Here is a 13,071-nt window from a genome sequence, read left to right as displayed (position 1 = left end):
AGATGTACAAGCTGGAACCGAGAACTTTCAGATGTTCAAGCTGGATTTAGAAAAGGCAGAGGAACCAGAGATCAAATTGCCAATATCCGTTGGATCATAGAAAAAGCAAGAGAATTCCAGAAAAACATGGGTTTCTGCTTCATTGACTATGCTAACGCCTTTGACTGTGTGGATCACAACAAACTGTGGAAAATTCTTAAAGAGATGATAATACCAGACCACCTTAGCTGCTTCCTGAGAAACCTGTGTGCAGGTCAAGAAGCAACAGTTAGAACTGGATGTGGAACAACAGACTGCAGACTGGTTCCAAACTGGGAAGTACATCAAGGAGTACATCTAAGCTGTATACTGTCACTCTGTTTATTTAACTTATATGAAGAGTACACCATGCAAAATGCCAGGCTGGAAGAAGCACAAGCTGGAATCAAGATTGCCAGGAGAAAATACCATCAATCTCAGATATTACCACTCTAAGAGCAGGAAGTGAAGAAGAATGGAAGAGCTTATTGATAAGAATGAAAGATGAGCGTGGAAAAGCTGGCTTAAAACTCAACATTCAAAAAACTAAGTTCGTGGCATCTGGTCTTATCATTTCCATTTCATGGCAAATAAAATAGGCTTGGGGGGGGGGGGGGGGGGCCGCACGCAGTGGAAGCAGTGACAGATTTTCTTTTCTTGGGCTCCAAAACCACTGCGACTGAATAACAGCAAAGAAAGAATTCAATTACATTGTTTTGCATATCAATTTCCTGCTGTCCCAGGACCACTTGTTTAAAAATTATTTGTTCCTAACTGAAAGAATTTTCTTAAACTAATTAGCACATTGCTGTTGTTCAGTCGCTAAGTCCGGTCAGACTCTTTGGGACCCCATGGACTGCAGCACACCAGGCTCTTCCACTGTCTCCTGGAGGTGTCTCAAATTCATGTTCACTGAGTCCGTGATGCTATCTAACCCATCTCATCCTGTGCTGCCCCGATCTTCTTTTTGCCTTCAAACTATTTCTATAATTAAAAATACATGTGTGTATATACACATACACTCAAATTTTATATATTTATAAAAAAATATGGCAGTATAAAAAATATTAAACAAGATTAAATAACTTGCCTAAGATTAACCTACCAATAAGATTAACCAATAAGATTAACCTACCAATAAGATTAACCTACCAATAAGAGAAACACCCAGACCAGTATGTGGCACTTTACCTGGTCTGCTCTCCCTGGGAGCCTCAAGCTATTATCTTTTGCAATCGAAACTCCCTTTCTCTGAAGGGCATCATGCAAGCATTCTGTGTTACTTCAGGTGACAAAAATTTACATGGAATAAGGTATCTGTTCCTGTTCTCCAAGAGCCCAGTTACAAGCGACAGACATATAAACAAAGAGAAAGAATTAACTGTCTCTAACAGGAAGAGGAAGGGAAGGATTTCATCAGAGAAGGACTCCCAGAAAAAAGCAAGTTGGCTCACCAAAATGGAGACCAGGAGGACGCTCTGGGCCAAAGACTAGAGGACTCCACAGCAAGAGCAGCCAGGTGAGTTTAACTTTGCGACCCTGCCCCCACACACACCCCCCCTGGTGCCCAGCAACTAAACACGCACACGCACGCACACACGCCCCACCCTGGTGCCCATCAGCTACCAACAGCAGCAGCACCATCCACTCTTTCACAGGAGCAGGGAGCATGGGGGGGGGGGGGGGGGGGCCACGCTGGGATTTAAAAACTGGCCAAGGTATTGGATGGGTTGGTAAACATCTCAAGGAGTGGAGGGAATCTCCATACCTCAACCAGTTCTTGGGTACCTCTGCCTCATCCCTGAATGCTGTAACAGGAAAGTCTAAATACAAAGAAGAGGTGCAGAGAACCAATAATTACCAAATATTTGAGGAAAAAACTAATCCAATGCAACAAAGAAAGTATAACAAAAATTTACAAAGTGGACTTCCTACATAACCTTTGAATTAAAAAGACAACAAAACATGAAATATTCAAAATACAAAACAACAGTGCAGCCAAAGCAGAACACAAAGGAAAATCCAGGGATTTCCCTGGTGGCCCAGTGGCAAAGACTCCATGCTCTCAGTTCAGGAGTCCTGGGTTTGATCCCTGGTCAGGGAACTAGTTCCCACATGCCGCAGTTAAGACCTGGCAGAGCCAAATAAATAAACGAATGTTAAAAAAAAAAAAAAAAAAGGGAAAATCCATAGCTTTATATGAACTCACTAAAGAAAAACCCAAGACTAACAAAAAAAAGTCAGGTTTTAAATTCAAGACTAAAATAAATTTAAGGGAAAGTAAGAGAGATTTAAGATACTATCACAAGCTAATGGAAACAAATGCATTTAATTTGATCAATAAAACCAGTTTCCAACTAGTAAACTAGAGAATAAATGAAATATCTGATTTTGTGAGAAAATAAACATTTGCAAATCAGAAGTTTTTACAAAACAATAAACAGAGCTCTCTATTCCTAAAAGAGATACCACATCCAAATGGTTTTAGTTAGTTCTCCCAATTTTCAAAAAATAGATTCTTTTTCTTTACATAAGCTATCTCTTTTGGATGCTCCATGCATTACCTAAATCTTTATAAGGCTAGCACTCTCCAGACACCAAAACTAAACAGCCAGTAGTTACACAAGTCTCACACATTATATTTTATTTTACAAATGCTTACATAGAGCTTACATATTATAGTGTGATAATAACAAAGGAACAAAGATATAGATTAGTAACAAAACACAATATCCAAGAAAGGATCCATGTAAAATGCACGTAAAAAAGTTGGCATTTCAAATCAGTGAGGAAACGATGATTGATTATTCAATATACTTTGGGATAAGTGGTCGGGAACAGTGTATAAAAGATTGTTAAATTTGTAATAATATTTATTTAAACAAGTACAATTTTTAGAAGAATTAAGTGAACAGGCATAAACCTCACCTAGATTCTACATATTTACTACCTATCTATTCAATAATTACCATCTATTTTTTTATGCATTTCAAGTCGCAGATGTTAGTACACTTAACCCCCGAACACTTCAACATGCATATTAACTAAAACTGAGGGGAAAATTACATTCAGTGAAATATACGAATCTCCAAAGTACTGTAACATGGGTTTTTGACAAATGCAGTCACCTCTATGATACAAACTGTTATCAAGATACAGAACATTGCCATCACCCTATAAAGTTCTCTCATGCCCCTTCCCAGTCAATCCCCAGGACATCCTAGAGGCAGGCACTGTTCTGGGCTTTTTTCCAGCATAGGTAAGTACTGCTTGATTTAGAATTTCAAAGAAATGAAATGATATAGTACTTTCTCTTCAGTAAAGCTTATTTTCTGCTTAGCCTAATTGTGGGAATCACTCACGATTTCCATTATCTGTAGTTTGTTTTTTTGGGGGGGACTGTTGAGTAGTATTCCACTTTGTGGACACTGGTTTGTTTATCCATTCTACTGAGCACCTGGGCAGTTTCCAGTTTGAAGCTACTATGAATATTTTTATGTATTTCTGTGGACATATGCTTTCATTTCTCTTGGGTAAATATCTAGAACTGCTGGGGCATGAGGTAAGTGTATATTTACTTTTATAGGAAACTGTCAGACTTTTATCCAAAGGATATGCCACGTATGTTTTTAAAAAGTATCATAGGTAACAGTGATTACCCAGGGAAGAAACTGAGGATGAGAGTGGACTTACTGACCACTCACTGTAAAAATTCAAATAATGAAGTGACTTTTGTTATATGAAAAGAACAAAGCCAAGAGTTCACACATTTAAGACCCCATTCAGTTTTCTTGGATTAGCCTATACTGACCACTAACTTCTAAAGCATAGCTCAGCAAATCTCAGCTGCTCCCTGTTTTTGTAAATAAAATACTGAAACACAGTTAGGCCACTAGTTTACATATTGTTTAAGGCCATTTCAAGCTACTAATAGCAGAAGTGAGGAGTTGTAACAGACACTGCCTGGCTGGCAGAAACTAAAATATTACCTGGTCCTTTGAAGAAAAAGTTTGCAGCCTCCAGTTCATAAGGCTTTGTTTTTCATTCCAAAGTGACACCTGAAATTATCTCATGCAGCTCTTCCCTTAAAGAAGAAACTGAGACCAAAAGATTTTTTTTTTTTTAACAACTTATCTAAGCTTAGACAGAGATGTAGAATTCTAATTCAGGTCTATATTCTGAGTCCTAGGTCTGATCATCTCAGTATACTGGTAAACTTCTAAACTTACCAAGTAAAAATACATATGGCCCATAGGCTCACTTTGACTATAATGCCCTATCTGGAAACTCAAAATGAATTAGAAATTTAGTGGCATATAAAGAATCATGGTGAGCTGAGGGGAATTATGAACAATTTTCTCCACAAACAAGACTTTCACAGTATGGAGCTATGTCAATTAATCCACAATACTCTCAACTTCATTTAGCCCAACAAATAGGTTAATCACAAGTGGAAACTGACTAAATGACAATTTATCAAAAAAAAGAAAACTTAAGTGTTTACTATGTGCTAGATGCTGTAGGGCTATAACATGCACCTGCAAGTCCTGCTCCGTGAGAACATCCAGTTAGTAGAAGCAACATATATAAACAACTCTGATCCAGGGTACAAAGTTTTTAGGTGTCACAGATGATAATGTGGTATCCTTTTCACCTGGGCAAGTCAGAGACGGCTTGTGGCAGAGCTGGCCCTAGATGCAGGAATCAGGGAAGAATCTACGATGCAGTGAATGGCACGGGAGAGGGAATGAGCAGGGCACTCTAGGCCCAGGGGCCTTAGATATAGCCATTTGGCTATGACACAGTGGTATGTGGGGTGTGTGGTATAAAACGACAGATTATTTAAGGTTGGAAATATAGTTCTAAGCCAACATGTAATACACCTGGAATACCAGGCTATCTGGAACTGATTTAAACCGGAAAGCAGTGGGGACCCAAACACTTCTGGGATATGGGGAGTACCCTGATCAAAGCTGCAGCCTTAGAAATTAATCTGAAACAGGGCGGTTGTACTAGTTTAGATCACAGTAATTCCAACTGATGCCCAGGATCTTTCTGGGACTGCACCAGAAGTTAAGAGCCCACCTTCCCCAGTCAACAACACTACATTTCCTTTTCAGCAGCAGATAAAGGTTAGAAAGCCAATGGCCCCATTTAAGCTTGGAACAATTTTGAAAGAAAGTTACAAAAGATCTTCAATTCATCTGGTCCTTCAAGTTTTTTTCATCAGAGAATTTACAAGAAAAGACACTACCAGATCCTTAAAAAGTGGGGCAGGGTTGGTGGGAATGTTAAGGGCTATGCGATTTGCAACAGGTGGTTAGCATTAAGAATGCCAGGAAAAACAAGCACCCTGGGCTTCCTCTGAATGTGTGTGTGTTCACAAGATACTGCAGGGTGGGGTGAGGTGAGTGAGTGGCGAGAAGGTCAGAGTAAATTCATTCCCGGATTAACTGCAGCAGTGGTAACGAGCTGTGGTCACCAAGAGATTCTAAAAATGTTACGGAAGTAGGACTGTGCCTAGTGACAGTCTTCAAGAATTGCAAACACAGAAGTAACTCAGAACTCCAATGGAAGAAGGGGAAAGAGCTCTGTTTATCAGTTGATTAATAAGGTAGTGGAGCTGTCTAAGCCTCACTCTCAGATTTGTGGGATATGCAAGAAGCAACTGGCATCTGAGAGATGTTAACCAAGAAGTAAAATCTGTCAGCAATTTTTGCAGTTGTTTTGAGATGAAGAAAATGAAAAGAAAACAAAGCCAAACACAGTGCCTGGGAAACATACTTTAGGAAACAAGAGAATCAGAAAAAGACTGGTTAGAGAAGTATGGAGTAGGAGTAAGGACCACTTTTTACAAGCCAGACACTGACAACAGGCCAGAAACTGCCAAAAGAAAAGTACCTCACTGTGGACAAGGGTCTATTCCTTAGCATGGCATCAGCAAATACTAGGAGTAAGTTGTACCTAAGCACCAGCTCCACCAATGGCTCAGTAACGAAGTTTAAACAGATATGGGGAGGTTGTTAAAAGTCAGATAATTATTTTCAAAAATATTACTAGTTAAATAGCACCTGTAGGGAGAGGAAGACACTATTAAATAAACCCTCATTAAATCTGAGAGCAGATAAGTTTAAAAAGAAAAAGCCTCTAGGAAGTTCTCATAAGAGCCATAAGAAGCTAAACAGAGCAATAAAACAGGACGCAGGAGACCGGATAATAACCCTGGTTCTGTTATTCTAATCAGTTGCACGACCTAGGCATGTCAAACTCAGCCAACTCTCCCATGAGAAAGTTAAATGGAAACTTTTTCTGAACACTAAACTATGAAATCCAACAAGTGTGGTAGGGAAGAAAAAAAGGAAAATGCTCAAATATCGAGTAAATCTTTATGCAATGATATACTAAAACCAAACACACTAAAAAGTGTTGCAGAAGACTCATTACATTTATATTAGACTGGGAATATTTCACAATACTGCTCATTCATTCAATCAATTTTTACTACATTCCCACTAAGTGCAAGCAATAGGTTAGGTGTTAGGGAATTCCAGAGGAGTAAGATGTGAATAAGCAGCTTCAGCCTAACAAATGGATTATGAAAGCATAAATGCTCTACTAGAAAAAGGTATCACTGGATACACTGGAGCTCTTGACACAGTCTCAAGGCAAAAAAATGATTCAAAAATGTTCACCAGAGATCAGGCTGTCAAAGCTGACATCTGAGTAACTAGGTCAAGGTGAAGGAAGGAGGGGTTCAGAATCTAGGAAACAGGCCCAAAAGTGATGGGAGAGAACTACATAGAATAGTAGATGACAAGAGAGAAATATGCCAAGACTGCAAATAGTCTGCACATGATGCTAAGGAGCCTGAGGACAATAGAGATTTACATGAAGAGGTGGCTGTGCAACAGCCCACTAAAGATTTCCGACTGGCAATCTTTAAAGATTCCAACAGGTTATGAGAACACAAAAAGCCTTAGGGACCAGAAATGCAGTTTATAAGTCCCAACATAGATACCATACCTAAAGTCACCAGAAACCTAAGTTCTAGCAGAGTGTGTGGATGGTCGCCAAAGAGGTGATGGAGAGCGCCAAGGATACCCCCAACACATCAACCTCTAAGAAAGAGGTAGAGGAGTAAAAACCACTCCCCTTAAATTTTAAGTGATAAAACCAGGTAGCTAACTGTACATTTTCACTTATTTATATATTTGAAAAAACTGCATACATAGGAAAATGTTAACAATGGTTATTCTATGCAGTCCAAGACGACAGATTTTACTTCAAAATCAATGTAATGAATGCCTAATTAGAAAATAATGAATTTATCTTCCAAAGTAAAATTTTGTTCTTCTTTTATGACACAATTTCTTTTTTAAAAATGCTAGGTTAGTAGAGGCTTCATCCTAATGGAAACACTAGAAGTCTATAAAGGGGGAGGGGAAGGGGAAGGGGAATAGATATCCCCCAAGAGTAACCTTCACTTTTAAAAATTATTGTACACATGGTTTTTTTCCCCCTTTTCATACAGTTGTACTGCCAAGTACTTTGGCACATTGTAATAAAATTGTTTGGAAAATAAAAGCGTTAAATGGTCTTTAAATATGATGATACACCACAGTGAAGATATTACTAAGGACAGGAGGGTTTTTTTAAGCTGCTTTTAATACAACTAATTCTAAAGCTGCAAATTCAAAAGTCAATTTCAAAGAAATCAAATTATTTTGGGGGCGAGGGGAGGCTGCTCTGTAACACAGTAAAGCACAAACTACTATAACCACATAGCCTGGTGGGCTACAGTCCTTGGGATCACAGAGCCAGACAACTTAGCAACTGTGCAGGCACCACACTATTATTACAGGTTTCTGGACTGCAACACACACACTTACCCTCCCTCCCACTATCAACCCAGGAAGTGCTGCCTCCTGCCAGGTGACGGCTCCGTTAGTCTCAGCTCTTGCTGCTGCCACACCCACCACGTGACCTTCATTTAGTCAGCCCACAGGGTGATCAAGTCCTGTTACTTTCCAACAGTGCAAGTTTTCGAAAAGTTTCTTTGATACAACATTCCACCAGACAAAGAATACTTTACAAAACTGGGAAAATAAACACACTTGCCTTCTCCCCTACAGTCAAACACACAAGACTGGGATGGAGCCTGATCTCCAAAGCAGAGCATTTACTGAGGCATGACCCAGAATGGGAGCAGGTGATCGAAAAAAAACTGCAATTCATGGGCCTACAATGAAAGAGAAGCATATGAACAAAATGTAGATGTTAGTAGTTTTAGTCCAGAATCCTGACCCTGCTTGGAATCAGTACCTTGAGTTTTAGATTAACATTAAAGCATCTACTGAGAGATAACCTCAATGAAGGCCAAAGAAGCCCACAGGCAGATGTCATTAAATGACATCATGTCACGGGTTTCCCTGGTGGCTAAGATGGTAAAGAGTCTGCTTGCAATGCAGGAGACCCAGGTTCGATCCCTGGGTTAGGAAGATCCACTGGAGAAGGAAATGGCTACCCTCCCCAGTATTCTTGCCTGGAGAATCCCATGCAGAGGAATCTGGCGGGCTACAGTCCCTGGGGTCACAAAGAGTTGGACACAACTGAGCAACTAACATTTTCACGGCATAGTTTAAAAAAAAACCTCTGGTCTTGGAGGGAGTCTGAAGGCCAAGGATTCTATCACTAGCTGAGTAAATTCTGACAGATCAGATCTGTAGGTTCAACTGTCTCACCTATGAAATGAGGGTATAGGGCTGTATTACTGGCTTTCAAGCTTTTTTTTTTGACTGTGAGCCACCACAAGAAATACATCTTACATCAGGGTATCTGAACATACAAAATACGTAAAGTTTCACCGAAAGACATTTTTGCTTAGAATAAACTCATGAGGCAGAATAAACTGGTAATTTTTCCATTCTATTTCATTATGTTTTAAAACATTAGTTTCAACACATGGCCCACTGTTTACAATTAAATAACACTAGGTGATCTCTAAACTGTCTTTCACTCTAATTGTATATAATGCATTTAGGTTTAATATTTGCAACATCAGCCACAAGCTGCTAAATTTTCTTTGTCCTGTATTTTCATAAGTGGCGATTACTTATTCCTGATGTGCTCTACTGGCTCAGAAGAATCTGAGCCAGTGAAGAATCAGCCTGTAATGCAGGAGACCCAGATTCGATCCCTGGTTGGGGAAGATCCCTTGGAGAAGGGAATGGTTACCCACTCCAATATTCTTGCCTGTAGAATTCCATGGACAGAGGAGTCTGGTGGGCTACAGTCCATGGGCTAGTAAAGAGTTGGATACAACTGAGCAACTAATACTTTCACTATTCCTGACTTGCCCTTACCTTCAGCCTGGATATCAGCTCTTAGGAACACTTTGATCACCTACATGGTATGCATTAGAAAGCTGTAAAAATGGAATAAAGTACATGTATATAAGCATTCTGAAACTGCTGAAACCAAGTGTAACACATTAGCCAAATATACAAGAAGTTAGTCAAAATCCTCACACAGCTGTTTTAAAGAAGGCAATGACATGGATCATGAGGTATGTTCACTTTATCCCAAATGTAAAGAGCAAGACTGCTTCTTAAATATTAATATATAGTGCACTTGGAAAGGAACCTCACTTGGGACAAATGTGCTGAAGACTTGAATGTAAAAGATAAAATCAGGAAACATCTTAAATGAATGTCTTTATAGAACCCTTGAGGTAGAGAAAGGTTGTCTCTACACGCCAGCAGCCCAGCAAATCTACCCAGGTCAAAAAAAGATGTAATAATCCCTTCCCTCATTAATTTCAAAAGCAAAAGAAAACATCTGCACAAATGAGGTTTAAAAAGAAAAAAAAAAAAAAACTATAACATGCTTTCAGAATATAAAAGGTACATAGATTACCCGCAACCCAGAAATTCCACCAGTAGAAACATATTTCAAGGAAATCAATTTACAAAAATGCACAAGGATTAAAGAATGGGGGGGGGGGAGGGCCCAGTACATATAATATGCACTGATTTTTAAAAAAATGGAATTATTATTTCTAGTACCATAGGTATCTCCCATGTATACGTAAGATACATGTTAGACTAAAAAAAAAAAAAAAGTACATCTAACTATCCAATAGAATAGCTATTAAATATGATATAGATCTTTATTAATAACATAGGAAGAGGCCCACAATATACTCAAAAGATTATAAAGCAACATTTACTGTATGATCTCTGTTAAAAAAAAATTAATAACATTATATGCATTAAGTCTGCCCACACATGTACTGATATATGCATAGTGGACTTCTCCAGTTGGGAAGAACCCCTGGAGAAGGGAATGGCTACCCACTCTGGTATCCTTGCCTGGAGAATTCCATGGACAGGAGCCCAATGGGCTACACTCCATGGGGTTGCAAAGAGTTGCCCCTACTGAGTGTCTAACAGGGGTAATGAGATCAGGCAACTCACTCATAAACTGCCTTTCTGATAAAGAAAGGCAAGAGGATAGCCTTCTCCAGGTGGACCCCATGCTTGAGGGAATACTGCGTTGACAGTTGGATTCCAGACTACAGGCACCACTCCCCCACATCTCCTTGGAGTGTCCTTACGCCCGCTGGGATAGGATTACGGATAGTTCTCACCTATTTACGCCATTCGGTGCTGGCTTACTATTATTACAATAAATGCAGAAATTTACTCTTTGCTGACAATTTCCATTCAGAAAATAGAAAGTCTTGCCTTCATTCTTCTAAATCTAATCCCAGCTTCACTTGTACTCCTTCCACTGCCCTTACATAATCCTGCATTCTCTGATACCAAATAAAATCTCTACCCCAACAACACGTAATACAAAGGTTAAGGAGCACACCCTGCATTAAGAAACGTCATTCAAAAGAAAAGAAATGTCATTCTAACAGAACATGAAGATACTTAGTACTGGAACTGAGAAAGGTAGTCTACACAAATTCATCCCTCTTCACCACTCAAATATTCCTTCAGCAAATAGTACACTCTAAAAACAAAAATAATTGTTTACAGTCCCCCCCCCCATTTAATTCTAAATGCAAGATCTATTTCCTCATCACACCAGTGGGTTCCCCACAGCCAGTCATTTGAATAAAAATCGTGATTATCATGCTGTGAGGCAAGGCATCTGTAAAAGAATACAACCGCTGGACTAGGATTAAAGGACAACTGGGTTCTTTTCTTGGCTCTGTGGAATATGTAATTTTACACGAACAAAATCACCACCTCTCTGGGGCTCATTTTTCTCATCTCTGAAGCAGGGTTTGGGCTAAAAAAAAAAACCCCCCAAGGCCCCCTTGCAACTTGTGATAGGGCTTTAAGACGCCTTTCTATTCTGGAAGAGCAGATTTCAGGTAGCAGCAACAGTTATTTCCTAAGTCAGAGCTAATTCACTCTCCATGCTTCTCTTCAAAGTGTCGTGCTCAAATAGTTCTCCAGTCTAGAAATACTCTCACGCAGAAAAGTCTGTCATGACCAACTAACAAAATATTTTTCAAAAGGAAAAAAAAATAGGTTTACTTAAGTTTAAAGGAGGGGAGCACTAGTCCTTATTCAGATGTTAACAGTTGTTCCAAAAAAAGAGGCACTCGAAGGCAGCACCACACTGGTGGATGGTTTAAATATTTCTTTTAAAACAAAGAACCCATGCAGAGGAAAACTGCTAGCAAATACAACCATCACACGTTTGGAAAGCATAGGGCAAAAAACAAACAAACAAAAACCCGTGCCTTTCAGAACGGATTCACTTTCCCCTATTGAAGCACGTTGGTAAGGAAGAAAACCTGTGTCACTAAAAAGGAATTAGGGAGGAAGCGACCTTTTTAAGGGTCTTTTCACTGGACAAATTCAACTGCATTTTCGGATACCGTGTGCTTGTGTGCTTAACACAGTCGTGCAGCCCACACAGTGAACACTCTTCCGACCGGCTGGGGTGGCAGCGTGGACGAGTCACAAGATAGCGGCGGGAGTGGAAATTTCCTCTCCCCGGGCGTGGGGCAGGGTCTAGCTTCCCCGACCGCTCGGCGCAGCCGGCCGCCTCCGCCAGGGCCTCTCGGGGCCGGCGCGCTCCGTACAAAGGAGGCCGGGCACTCGGCCCCCACGCGCTCGGGGCTCGGGGCAGCGGTCCCCGGCTTCCGGCGCCGCAGGCCCGGGCTGCACGTGCGCCCGCTCCCAGCCGGGAGGAAGGAACCGGCGGGGGCTACCAGCGGGCCCCGCCGCCTCGCCCGCCCGTCGGCCCCGAGAGAAATGAATGGGGCCGCGCTACTCCTCTGCCGCCGCTGCGGCTCGCGTTCGAGTCTCGCGACCGAGACGAAGACCGCTGCGGGCGGCGGTGGCTCCTGGGGCCCCCACGCGGGGAGCCACCTCCCGCCTCCCCTTCCCACCCGACCCCGCCCGGCGTCCCCCCCAGACCGCGGCCGGCCCGGGTGCCCAACCGCCGCCCGCTCACCCCAGCTCTTGGCGGTGCGCCCCAGGAACTCTCCGGTAGTCCGGTTGTAGATGAAGAGCTTCCACTCGGCCAGGGTCTGGTTGAAGGACTTCTTGTCTGTTTTCGTCATGGTGTGTGTGCCGACTGCGGGAGGAGCGGCGGCCGCGGGGGTGGAAGCGGCGAGGAGCGCGGAGGCGCGTCCCGGCACGAGCGGCGAAGCCCGGCGGCGGCGGCGGCGGCGGCGGAAGGCGCGACGGCACAGGAAACCTTCTCGCTGCGGTGAGCGCTCAAGCGGACTGCGCTGCGCCGCGCCGCGCCGGGGCCGCAGCTCCGGCCGCGGGAGCCTGACGTCTCCGCCCTCCGCAGCCAATCCCCGCGCTGTTCAGGCCCCGCCGCCGCCGCCGCCGCCGCCGCCGCCCGCCCGCGGCTGGGCGCAGCCGGACGCGGCCCAGATGCCCCGCCCATTGCCCCGCCCCGCGCCCCTGCCCCGCCCCGCCCGGCGGTACCCGGCCGGGCTCCGGGAAGCTCTGGGCTCCCTCATCCCTGGCCGGAGGAAGCGAAAAGTGTGCAAAGCAACTTAAGAAAAAAAATATC

General features: G+C 42.4%; 1 protein-coding gene across 1 annotated transcript in view; it reads right to left on the bottom strand.

The window, feature by feature from the left end:
- Positions 1-12,718, bottom strand: part of ATP1B3 (ATPase Na+/K+ transporting subunit beta 3) — a 34,654-nt gene extending 21,936 nt beyond the window's left edge. Inside the window, exon 1 of the mRNA XM_061167766.1 lies at positions 12,499-12,718. Coding sequence (XP_061023749.1) covers positions 12,499-12,607 — 109 coding nt within the window. The 5' untranslated portion in view covers positions 12,608-12,718. The remainder of the gene's footprint in view (positions 1-12,498) is intronic.
- Between the last annotated feature and the right edge of the window lie 353 nt (positions 12,719-13,071).

This window comes from Dama dama, chromosome 19, assembly GCF_033118175.1.
Source record: "Dama dama isolate Ldn47 chromosome 19, ASM3311817v1, whole genome shotgun sequence".
In the NCBI taxonomy this organism is placed as follows: domain Eukaryota; kingdom Metazoa; phylum Chordata; class Mammalia; order Artiodactyla; family Cervidae; genus Dama; species Dama dama.
The sequence above is the reverse complement of the archived record's forward strand: the minus strand, read 5'-3'. Positions and strand labels throughout refer to the sequence as shown.